The sequence below is a fragment of the Dasypus novemcinctus genome, chromosome 12 (assembly GCF_030445035.2).
Source record: "Dasypus novemcinctus isolate mDasNov1 chromosome 12, mDasNov1.1.hap2, whole genome shotgun sequence".
Taxonomy (NCBI): Eukaryota; Metazoa; Chordata; class Mammalia; order Cingulata; family Dasypodidae; genus Dasypus; species Dasypus novemcinctus.
Genome location: NC_080684.1, coordinates 88298164 through 88311121, shown reverse-complemented (window position 1 = coordinate 88311121; position 12958 = coordinate 88298164). Strand labels below are relative to the sequence as shown.

Here is a 12958-nt window from a genome sequence, read left to right as displayed (position 1 = left end):
TCTATTTGTGTGTCTTCTTTGTCTGCTTCTGTTGTCGTCAGCAGATTCCTGTCGTCACAGGAATCTGTGTTTCTTTTTGTTGCGTCATCTTGTTGTGTCAGCTCTCTGTGTGTGCGGTGCCATTCCTGGGCAGGCTGCACTTCCTTTTGCGCTGGGTGGCTCTCCTTACAGGGCGCACTCCTTGCACGTGGGGCTCCCCTACGCGGGGGTCCCCCACTGGCACGGCACTCCTTGCGCGCATCAGCACTGCGTATGGGCCAGCTCCACACAGGTCAAGGAGGCCCGGGGTTTGAACCGCGGACCTCCCATGTGGTAGGTGGACGCCCTAACCACTGGGCCAAGTCCGCTGCCCATGCTCATGTCTTTTGGAGCTCCATTGCATTTCAGGCAACAGAAAGGAAGGAGGGATGAAGAAGGTCTTGCCCCTTCCTTTCAAGGAGATTTTCCAGAAGTTTGGCACTAACATTTGCACTGATGACTTTTGACCCAAAACTTATATAGTCCTCAGTCTATTTTGAGATATATATCTTTTTTAAACTTTTAAAAATTGAAGTTTATCATTCATACATGAATACCCATAAACAGTAAGTGTATAGTGAAAGGTGTGAACTTACAAAACAAACATGCGTATTATCATACAAGGCTCCTATACATTACCCTACCACCATCACCTTGCATCGTTGTGAAACAAGTCTTACAAACTACGAAAGAGCATTGTCAAAACATTACTGTTAACTATAACCAATATCTTATATTAGGTGTATTTCCCGCCCAATCCACCCAGTTACTGACACCCCATATAAGTATTATATACTTGTTATTGTTCATGAGAGAATGTTCTCATGTTTGTTCTGTTAGCCACAGTCCATCTTCCACCACTTGATTCCCTGTGTTATACAGTTCCATGCTTTGTACAATCCATTCAAAGTATACACTAAGTAGCTCTTGTATTCATCACAGGGTTGTGCTGTCATCACCTCAGTCAATTTTAGAGCATTTTCATTACTCCAAAGGAAAAATCCCAACCCCTTTATGCCCCCCATTGTTGTCTCTTAGAATCGATATGATATTTAACAAGCTAACATTTTCCCTTTTAATCATATTCAGATAAATATTTCAGTTATTTCAGTGCTGTTAATTGTGTTCCCAGTGCTGTGCTACCATCCTGGATGCTGTCTTTTTTAGGCTTGCCCTTTCTAGTGGTTTCCATCTTTGTTGTTCCAAGATTTGGAACAACTGCAGTTTCTGGCGCCAGCCTGGAGTAAAATCAGGAGCTGGAGGGTTGAGCACAAGAGAGAAGGAGCAAGTCACCTTCATGGTGACAGTGTGGTCATGGAACAGGGGTGGTCTCCTTCCGCTCTGCCCTCACCTCACGCCCAGTTCTGCATGGTGTTTGGCAAACAGAGTCCACCACTCCTTATGAAAGTCACCTTGGCTTCTACCATAAACGATGTTTTTTTCAGGTGGGAGGCAGTGCAGTGTATTGATGAAGAGCAGTACTCTGGAGTCTGAAAGAACTGGTGTGACCTAGCTCAATGTGCTTAGCTCTCTAAGGTTCAGTTTCTCATCTGCAAAATGGGGATAATAACAGTACTTGCCTTGAGAGTATTAAAAACTTAATTCATGTGAGGTACTTAATACAGCATCTTGCACAATAAGCGCTTGTGTGGGTCATTAGAGCTGATTGCCAAATATTTCCTGTGCTCTTCCACACCATGAGATGCATTTCCTGGTGCCCTTGTTGAGTGGGCCTTGTGACTATTGACAGTTCTGTCCTGTAAGTTGTGAGTGGTGACCCACAACATACAAGATGGCGGCTGCTCTGTCAGTCAGCCTGGGTCCTGGATTGAGGAGGTCTGCATTGGAATTCTAGTCAACCTGTGAGGTACATAATAAACATTTGCTGTTTTAAACCACTGACATTTTGGGGTTTTCAGCATTGCATTCTCTAGCCCATCCTGAGTGGGTAACAGTGCTACCTAAGTTATCATGAAGTCTGCCAATGAGAACCACGCTGCACTTTGTGTGCTAGGATGATGCCGTGGTCAGCCATTCCTCACATACCCCAGGAGGAGCATGGGAATAAAGTCAGCAGGTTTGCATCCTGCTTCTCCCAGTTACTAGTCATGTTCTGACCAGGGGCAGTTCACCTGGTATCTCTGAATTTAAGTAGCCTCATTTGTCATACAGAGATATTCAGACCCTCCTTGCAAGATAAAATTAAATGTGGTGTTTGATATGAAATTATTTTATACATTTTAAGCACTGTGTTTAACACTCCAAATCTTGAATTCAGGGTAATATTTGTCCCAGGTCTCTTTCTCTCTCATTCCTGGCTCCCCTATCCCAATTTACTGCCCACAAAAATGCCTTTGCCACACACACAGTGGGCAAGGGGAGCTTTCTTTTGCTTCTGTGGGTCCTTGAGCACTGTGCATGTCATCAGGGCATAACTGCACATTCTAGACCAGCGAGCACAGCATCTCTCCAAATGGGTGGATGACAGGGAAATCGTTGCCACAGAAATGCAGAGTGGTCCCCTTTTGTTACAGTTCTTAAAAAGGCCTGGGCTTGAGGTGCTGTTCATGTTCTGGCAAGAGAAAGTGTCAAGCAGAAAATTAAAAATGCTTCTATTTTCATTTGCCAGGATAGACGTCACCAGGATTTAATGAAACAATCCCTCTGTCCCTCTTTTTTTTTTTTTTTTTTTTGAGAAGCATGTTTCTGGATACTATGATCTATTGGAGGTTGCAAAAGATTCATTTATCTTTGGAAATGAAGATATAGTAATCCTAGCTCCAACATCCAATTTGCCATTGATTTTTTTCAGAAACTTTGTTGTCTAGATGAGATCTAGGCAGCAGATTCACTTCTCCAAAATGCACCCTTTTAAATATTTAAAAGTGCTTTTAAAGTGGTAATATGCTATATATTTAAAATAGAAAAGTAGGTTATAGCTATTTCCTTGGGGTGAGGGGAAAGACTCAACATATATGAAAAACCACATACTCGGAAGCTTCTAAAATTTTAGGTCAGTGATCATAACTACAATGGACTCTTTGGCAAATGCAGATATTTTTAACACTAAAGTTTTTTGCAAGCTGCCTTGGCTTTTATTGAGCCTACTTACGGCCAAAGAGCTGTTATTTTTGCTATAGTGTTTTTGTATGCTAAAATGTCAGATACATTAAACTGTAATTGACTTTTAAATAGGGGTAATCACACCTGTCAGAGAAAGTAGTCCATGTACCTTTCAGAACCCAACAAATCACAAGAAAACACATTTTCACCAAGTCATGGTCAGATACTTCCAGCGGCAAACTGCTTTCTGGAGAGTATACCAAGAATTGCCGTGGCATATGAAAATGAGTGGCTGCTGGGAGGATTTATGCAGCTTTCTCTCAAGTCCTAGGTGAGTCTCACCATTTTTATTATAGTATTGTGCTTGCTTAGATTTGGCTTTTCTTTTGCTGGGGCTGCATTTAGATGCCCATAACTCCCTTGAGCAAGATGCAGTCATTTATTCTGTCAACCTCTGATTCATTCATTCCGATGGGACCATCATCTGACACCAACTTCTGTGGCTAATGGATGCCCATTCTATTTGTCTCTTTCTCCAGTGAGTCCCCACCCCTTTCACTGCATGTGCATCCCTCTCAAAGTTAAGTGGCATTCCAGAGAGAAGAGGACTTCTAGCTGGGCAAGGAAAGAGGATTGACCGTGTTCTCCTGCTAGACTCTCCTACCGTCTTCCCTTCCATTTGCTTCTTTCCCTTCCCTTGTCTCCCCTCCTCTCCCAGCCCTTCCTCTTCTTTCCCTTCCTCTTTTGAATTCATCCAACAAACAACTATTGATGACCTTCTGTCTCAGTACTGTGCTATGCCTGGGAATATAGCAGTGAATAAGATACTAGGTGCTTTTCACCTGGAAGGGAAGATATAGAGACAGAGAATTACTATACATGGTGAGAAATGCTTCAGAAGAGCATGACAAATGGCTGTGCAAGCAAAGAAGAGGGAGGGGTAGCCAGGGCATCTGCCTGAAGGAGGGCCTTCTGGGCAGGTGAGTACAACTGTCTTTGACTACAGAGTGAAAGGCTCATATCCATTTGGTGACCTATCAAAGTCATTCTGTTAAAGAAATTTAGGACTAGGCTAATGAAATGTGATATGAGTAGCAGAATAGCTTCCTTCTTTCAGAGCATGAAATACTAAAATGACTTATATTAATTTATTGTGTTACCAGCATCACAGACTTTATTTCAAAACTCAGAAGCCCGAGCTTCTGGACAAGGCTGCATCTCATTCACTACTGGAATGTTTTACTGGAAGTGGGATATGATGCCGGGAAGGCCTATTTACTCTCGGTGGCCAAGATTAAAGCAGATCAGTGCCATACAACCAGGAAGAGATGGAAGCTCTCAGGTACAGTGGACAACCGTCTTTCCAGTGGTCCATTTTGGATATAGAGTGGCCCAAATGACTCTTCTTCCCTTGCCTCACATAATTCTGATCAATCCAGCAGACTTCTCAGATGACTTCTCCCCAAAATTTTAGCCAAAAATTTCTGAGGACAAGAAATTTGGGAAAAGTCTAAATTTTAAAATGGCTCCTCTTTTTCTTGCTGTGGCTGTTTTCCAAGGATTTGCCCTTAGTGTTCATCTTCTCTCTACGGACTATCATGGCTTTAACCACACACCCAACACTTATTTCTTTATCTGTGTTTCCACCCTTGACCTTCTTTCCGAGTAACGGTTCATGCCCAATTTCCTGGAGCTACTAGTAATATTATTGCCTGATAAAAAGTTTTCCTGGGTGACCAGTTAATACTTCAAATAAAGCTGGTCAAATCCCAGATTGTCACAGGTCTTCACCCCCAAACTTGTTCTTCTTTCTCCATTTCCTCTTCCTAGTGTGGTACCACCAACTCTCTCTATCACTCAGTACTGCGGGCATGTGGTACTGTTTAGGGTAGCTTGAGTCAGAACAGGGACAACTACTGGTTGATTCCCTGTTTAAGTGTCTTGGGTTTGGGTTGTAACACTTGGTTAATATTTCTTCCCTTTGTTCTCCATAAGTAGGTCCCTCTATCATCCTGTATCTCTTGACTTGTTAGAGTAATAACCTTCATTCATTCTTTCAACAAATATTAACTGAGCACCTTCTCTGTGCCATGGACTCTCCTAGGTACTGTTTTTTTTTTTATTTTTTTTTTATTTTTTTTATTTATTTTTTTATTTATTTAATTCCCTCCCCTCCCCCGGTTGTCTCTTTTCTGTGTCTTTTTGCTGCGTCTTGTTTCTTGTTTCTTTGTCCGCTTCTGTTGTCGTCAGCGGCACGGGAAGTGTGGGCGGCGCCATTCCTGGGCAGGCTGCTCCCTCCTTCGCGCTGGGCGGCTCTCCTTATGGGTGCACTCCTTGCGCGTGGGGCTCCCCTACGCGGGGGACACTGCGTGGCGCGGCACTCCTTGCGCGCATCAGCACTGCGCATGGGCCAGCTCCACACGGGTCAAGGAGGCCCGGGGCTTGAACCGCGGGCCTCCCATGTGGTAGACGGACGCCCTAACCACTGGGCCAAAGTCCGTTTCCCTCTCCTAGGTACTGTTAAACGTAGCAATGAACAAGGCAAATGGAATCCCTACCCTCATAGAGTTTACAGTTTAGTGATTGTAATAAGACAGTTTTGAGCATTTGTTATGCACCAGTCTCTGAGTTAAGTACTTTATATGTGCTATCTTGCTTAATCTTCATAAAACTCCTATTATACTATTCATATCTTGATTAAGAAATTAAGGAAGCAGAAACTCAGGTGAAGTGAGTTGCCCCAAACCTCTCAGCTATTCAGGGACGGATTTTGGGCTGTCAGGATAGTCATCTGAGATCCTGTTGCTTAGTCTCCATGTTACTCTAGGAGCCAGGGCTTCTCAGCAGGGAGTCCTGGCCTCCATAAAGATTGCCTTTGACACCACCCTTCCCTGTGGATTTCACTTCCATCTCTCATCTCTACAGGGCCCTGATTTCCTGTCTTTATAAAGCACAGCACAGCTGTGATCAAGTCACTCTGTGCATCGCAGTTGGCCACGTGTGTGCTTACCTCCGTCATGGCTGGCTGAGGCAGGCTAGGGCCATTTGGACAACCTCCCTGAAGTCCCTCCAGGACTGTGTGGTTCACTATTCTCCCTTTTGGGTTGCCGAAAGTGAAAATTGCAAGGCCAAGTACTTGTCACCAATGCAATAGATTTGCTTAAAGCAAAGAGGTGTAACCTCATGTTGGGGAGCAGTGGAGACATCCCTGGAGACTGACATTTAATCTGAGACTTGGAGGATGAGCGAGAGCTAGTCAAACAAAGAGGCGAAAGAGAATTCAGCATGGCTGAAGAGAGAGTCAAGAGGGAAAGTGGTGAATCTGAAGAACTGCACAAGTCCAGCATGGCTATGAGAGAGGGTGGACGGAGGGCCCCCTAAAATCAAGGGATGGAAAACCATTGGGGATTTAAGCTAGATGGTGACAGATTTTTTTTTTAGGCGGTATCCAGGATTGAACCTGGACCCTCATACTTGCAGAGCAGGTGCTCAACCCCTGAGCTACACCTGCTCCACCAGACTGGGTTTTGAAATACTCTTGGCATCAGTGGAGATGATTGAGGGAAAAATCCTCAAATCCACTGTGGGATGAAGAGGCTTGAGGAGGGGAGGGCTAGGTCCTGCATTGGGTGGAGAAGAGCTTTCCAGGCAGACACGCTGTGAAAGCGTCCTCCCCACAACAGTGCCTCACCTCCCTCCCCGTGTGGAAAATGTTTAAGAATTCCCTTTTTTATTCTTATTCTTCATTATCCCTTCTTTGTTCTGATAAGAGGGTTACTTACACTCTCAACTCCTGTGTGCTTCTGGAAAGTTTTTTTTAAGTCACAGTTTCCCAAGGGTGCGGCAGTTCTATCACTTCGTTGGGGGGAGGTGAGGAGTGTCTGACATCTCCCAGCTCCACAGGGCTCGTGGATGGAATTCACCCCCGCCTCAATTCTTCCCTCCTGTCTGTGTAGTTTGGCTCCCTCTAGTGGCCCTAAGCCTAACTTAGGTTGACTGGAAAAGACACTCAAGGACAATGGGGTCTGGATGAAGTTTGGTACTTACTTCTCTTGTTGCCCTGCCTCATCCAGCCCCGGCTTGGGCTTTCTTTGCAGGAGGCATCTGGGAAAGCTGCATCTCTGATAGATGGCCAGTTGGGTGGCCTTTGAGCCCAGAAGACAGCCTCTATGCATGGCTAAGTTTTTATAGATTCTCCATGGCCTGATACTTTTGATTTTGGCTGGAGCTCTGGGTCACATCAAAGTGAAGAAAATTCACTTCTGGCTGAAGAATGCCCAGTTATTTAAACATATTATGAAGCTATAATAATTTAAAAAATAAAGGGACAGGGAAAAAGATAGCTCAGTGGAATAAAAGAGAAGGCCCAGATATAGACCCGGGTATAGTTATTAGAATTTAGTAAGTGATACTTTTAAATAAGATGGCTTATGGAATAGATGGTGCTGAGATAATGGTTGATATTTGCTAAAAATTAAGTTGGAACCATACCTAAAACATAACACCAAAATAAAATTCAGAAGGATTAGAGATAAATGTAAGAAAATGTAATTATAGGTGGTGGACTTGGTCCAGTGGTTAGGGCGTCCATCTACCACATGGGAGGTCCACGGCTCAAACCCTGGGCCTCCTTGGCCCGTGTGGAGCTGGCCCATGCGCAGTGCTGATGCGCGCAAGGAGTGCCCTGCCACGCAAGGGTGTCCCCCGCGTAGGGGAGCCCCATGCACAAGGAGTGAGCCCTGTAAGGAGAGCCGCCCAGCGTGAAAGAAAGTGCAATCTGCCCAGGAATTGTGCCGCACACATGGAGAGCTGATATACCAAGATGACCCAACAAGAAGAAACACAGATTCCCGTGCCACTGACGACAACAGAAGCGGACAAAGAAGACGCAGCAAATAGACACAGAGAGCAGACAACCGGGGTGGTGGGGGAGAGAAATAAATAAATAAATAAATCTTAAAAAAAAAAAAAGAAAATATAATTATAAAAACACCCCCAAAGTATAAGAATATGGTCTAGGCAAGAAAGCAAAAAGAATAATTTCTGAAGGAGAAAATAATTGATAAATCTGATGAAATAAACACATAAAATTACTGTATGTAAAAACAAAACAAAACAAAAAATTCTCTACAGAACAGAAATACAATGAAAAGGTAAGTAGCTAACTGGGAAGAATATTTGTTAACATACATGGCAACATAAGGGATTACTATTTCTCATATGTAAAATACTCTTAAAAATCAATAAGAAAATAATGAACACTTTAATGAAAACATATTGTTTATTTTAAGAATGTAAAGCAAATAGTGTCACTACCTAGGTTAGGGCCCTCCAGTGTCCCACCATTGTGTATATAGTCAAATCTACATTACTCAGTCTGTCTTATTACAGCCTACATAATCTGGCCCCTGTACAATGGGGTAGCATCATCTTCTAAGATTCTTCCTCTTGACCTCTAGAAGCCAGCCACACTTTCTGTCCTTCAAATACATTCTGTCTCAGTCTTTGGCACCAGCTCTTCCTCTGCCAAGAATGCTCTGCCTACTGATATTTGTCGTGCTAGCTCTTTCTTGTTATGGATCTCAGCCAAAGTATCACTTCCTCAGAGTGGCCTGCCAGATTTAATGTTATTGCCCAGTCATTCTATCGGGTTAATTGTGCTTTAAATCTTTTCATAGCTTTTACTGCTATCTGGTTTTGTCTTGTTTCCTTCCTTTCCATTTTTTAATTGACTGTCTCCACTCTCCCTGTCCCCACTCCCCAACCTCTCCATCCTCTCCGCCACTGGAGAGTAGGCCCTGTCTGTTTTGTTCATTGCTATATCCCTAGTGTATGGAGAAGTACGGGGCCTGGAGTGGGTGCTGAATGGCCCCTAACTACTTCTCCATCCTTAGCTTGAACCAAATACCCTTTCTCTCTCTGCTCTTTAGCCCCTTTCTTTCAGTTCCCTAAGCTCCACACTTTTTCCTGCCCTAGAACCTTGGCACATGCTCTTTTCTCTGTCCAGGATTATTTCCCACACTTTCCCACCCCCCACCCATTTTGTCCCAAGACCTTCTCTTCTTTTTTTAGCTTTCAGCTCAATGTCACTTCCATGGTGAAACTTTCCTCAGTTCCTTTCTCTGTCTCCTTCATGGCTCTTTGCATAGTTTTAATTTTATACTCATTTGTCAGGATTGTGACATGGTCTGTCTCCCCTAATATTTTTCCAGCTCAAAAGGCAGGCCCCTGGTCTGTGTGTACTCATCCTTTATCCGCTGCTCCCATGACAGTTCCTGGCCAGGGCAGGTGCTCTAGGTGCTTATTAAATGACTGCTGGACTGAGAAATATGTCTCTCTCATCTAGTCTAACTAAATGTTGGTGCTGAGTGAGCGAACATGAGGGTGTGTTCAGTGAGAGGCAGGGCTCACGAGGAAGGCTTCCCGAAGCACATGAGACTCTGGAGCCGAGTGTGAAATGCAGCGATGGACACCGTCCATGCTAAGCTGAGCCCTTGACAGGGTTCTCAATCCAAGGCTCCTGGAGGGTGAAACATGCCGCCCTGGGCAGGAGCCCATCCCTCCAGGGCCCATCTGACCAGCTGTTACGGTTCTTAGGTTCCCCTGTTGCTTGATTCTACCCCTCAGTTCTCACACCCAACTCAAGCCCCTTTTGGGACCTTCTGGACAAATGTTGTGGACTCCGGGCCTCAGTGTACTCTCTCCCTGGGCTCTGTTTTAGTTTCTGCTCTCTGATTCCACAGCTGTGCTTCGTACCTGGGCTCCGTGTGCTGCTGCATCCTGTCTGCCTGCTTGTGACTATTGTCCAGAGCCTCGAAGGCTGCCTGAAGTGGGGTGCTCAGGCAGCGTTTCCTCCAGGCTCAAGTGGCGTGCAGAGAGGCGGGCAGAAAGCAAGCAGGAGGGCAATCGAGGTTGGGGTGAACAGGAATGGGTGGAAGAACAGGACTATCTTTGTGTCAAACACATCAGATGTGATGATTTGAAATGTAATAAATGCACAAACACACTGGAACATCTGTGAAAAGAGATAATTTGAAAATGACTGCAGTAGCGTGTATTTAATTGGATCTTTAAGTTCTTAGACATCCATGTATTTTTATTTGAGTGTAATGTATACACATAAATATAAAATGAAATATATAAAATGAAAGCTAGATACCTTATTTTGTTCTTTTAACATTCTGTTCTTTCTGTTAAAGCCAGGAATTCAAGATAGTTGCAACAGAGGGCAGAATTGTACAAGAAATTTAAATACCTTTTTTTGTCCTGAAAATCATCTTAAAATTCAAATCACAGCAAAAACCTGAGTTCAACTATGTAAATACTCTATTTTGACCCTCTAGTTTTCCAAATTTATATCCAAGCTTATTTAAAAAGCATTACACTTATTTTTTATTTCAGAGTTTAAAACATTTGGTGATACATGTAAACCTTATTAACAGCAAAATGCTGATCTCTTGAGAGAGACCCTGAAATGGATATTGTATTTAAATCCTGTATTAAGATTAAGCAATGGGTAATCTTTGTCCCTTCTCAAATATGCTTTAGGATCATTTTCTTTTCTTTTCTTTTCATTCTAGTGCTGGAATGCAGGCTTTTTGAGATCACCAACATCGATAAGTGTCGATTGATATTTTTTATTGCAAGAGTTTTGAAGCTTATGGGCAAGACCAATGAAGCAGAAGAGTTGCTTTTGAGTATTGAGGAGATGTTAATGCAGGTGAAGTGAGAAATAATTTAAATCCCCTAAACTTCTTTCCTTTTGAACTAGATATTTTTCATATAGCATTTGCCTTTGTTTCTTTATGATTTAGACCACAAATAATTAGAGGAATCAGTTAATTGTGTTCATCAATGAGAAAGCCATGATTTTAACCCATGCCCCGAACCATACATTAATGACAATAAGCAGTAAATAAATAGGAGTCAACCTGGAATGAATAGTAACATTTTTTTTGGGAAAAGAATATTCATAAAACAAAAAGGGTAATAAAAGGGTGGATTGAAATGAAGTAATAAAAAAACTGGTCAAAGACTTTACTATAACTTTCATAAAGTTGTTGGGGAAGCTGATCAATTATCTTGTCCCTATGTTGATTTATTTTTCCTGACATAGAAACTTTTGAGTTTGTTAAATACAATGAAACCTTCACTCATAATATATAACTATAACTGTACTTAGGATGACATTTAATTGCCCTTTAAAAAAGCCAGAATTTTACTGATTTCAGTAGAGTTTGTGTAAGGCAAAGCTGTTTTTATTTTACAACAAGGACCTTCAGATTTTTAAAAATACTGTCCCACCCCCACCAATACACATCTTTATAGAAGGAATTCTATCTAAAGAGATTTATAAAAATCTATACTGCAAATCCTTTTATGGCAGAAGCCAACTATTTACCAAAATTTGTATTTTCCACAGCACTTTATAACTTGTAGGTACTTAATAAATAGTCAAACTGAATCAGGAACTGTTTGAATTTGAAAAAACCTTCATGTCCTTAGAGGTAGCATGGAGTAGTGAATAGAGCACTGTTTACAGACTGACCCTGATTTAAACCCCAGCTTTGCCATTTCCTGCTTCTGTGACTTTGGTAAGGATTTTAACTTATGACCCAGGGCATTCTCATTTTTGAGGGTTCTCCCATCTATCTCATGGGGCTGTTAAAAGGGCCAAGTAAGAAAGTGGATAAAGCACTTCACACAGTGTCTAGTACATAGTGAGAACTTGAGTACTGGTTGCTATTTGGTTATTCATGTCTTTGGGTATAAAGTAATGAGGTTTACGCTAGTAATAACATGAAGAGTTTGAGTGAAGTTATTTGGATCATTCTTCTATCTTACCGGGAGTAGAGTCCAGTGAGTCTCTGGTGTCCTATTATGCCCGTGGAATTTCTCCCTACACCAGATTATTTTTTCATGCGGTCTGTATGTTTTTTGACACTGGAAGTTTTCTATCTGGAATGTACCAATTATCTTATTAGGCAATCCCTGACTGCCTGATTGCAGGCATTCCCTCATCCATTCACCCAGCTGACATTCATGGAGGACCTGGCATAGACCGAGCGTTGTGCGGGGAGTTGGGGTGATGACAGTGAGTGGGACAGACCTGCTTCTCTTCGTGTGGTGCTCCCCGTCTAGCTGGCCATCACTGCCAGCCTCTCGAGCCCCTCAGTCATGAAGCGTAACCCGTGAAGTGCCCACGATGTGGTCACGCAGGGACAAGGCTGACCTCCTAGGCGGCATTCCACTGCTTCGATATTTAGAGAGAATTTCCCTCGTGAGAGTGTACTCCTCCCGGAGGCACTGCTCCTATGATTCTATTCTCAAATTTTTTTTGCCACAGGTCTTTTGGACTAGCCATCATGGAGTCTATTAAAGGAATTTTCTTTAGGCTCTGAAGGTGCTTCTACACGAGAAGTTCTAAAACTGTTTTGCCTAATGTTTTTGAAGAGAAAGATTTGTTCTTTGTGCTGCATACAGCTGGACTATATTACTTTTATAATTTCTTCAGATAAGGTGATTTTAAAAATTTTATGCACTGTTTTTCAGCCAGGGATGATTTTGTGCCCCAGAGGATCCTTGGCAATGCTGGAAACATTCTTGGTTGTCACAACTGGTGGGGGGAGGGGCGCATGCTCTTGGCATGTAGGGGGTTGGGGCTAGGGATGCTGCTAGACATCCCCCAACGAAGACTTAGCTGGACCAAAGTGACAATGGTGCTGAGATTGAGAAACCTTAATTTCAATGGTAAGGTTGTTAAAAAAAAAGCCTCATTCCTCTACCTCCCCCATCCCACCCTGTATTTCACCGTAGGTGCACTAGGCAACAGGAGAACCAAAGGACACATTTGTAAAGGAGCCCCTGTTCTTGCAGC

General features: G+C 43.0%; 1 protein-coding gene across 1 annotated transcript in view; it reads left to right on the top strand.

The window, feature by feature from the left end:
* LOC101410616 (putative tetratricopeptide repeat protein 41) overlaps positions 1-12958 on the top strand; it is a 71353-nt gene that overhangs the window by 20700 nt on the left and 37695 nt on the right. Inside the window, exons 7-9 of the mRNA XM_058308643.2 lie at positions 3214-3412; positions 4245-4423; positions 10662-10801. Coding sequence (XP_058164626.1) covers positions 3214-3412; positions 4245-4423; positions 10662-10801 — 518 coding nt within the window. The remainder of the gene's footprint in view (positions 1-3213; positions 3413-4244; positions 4424-10661; positions 10802-12958) is intronic.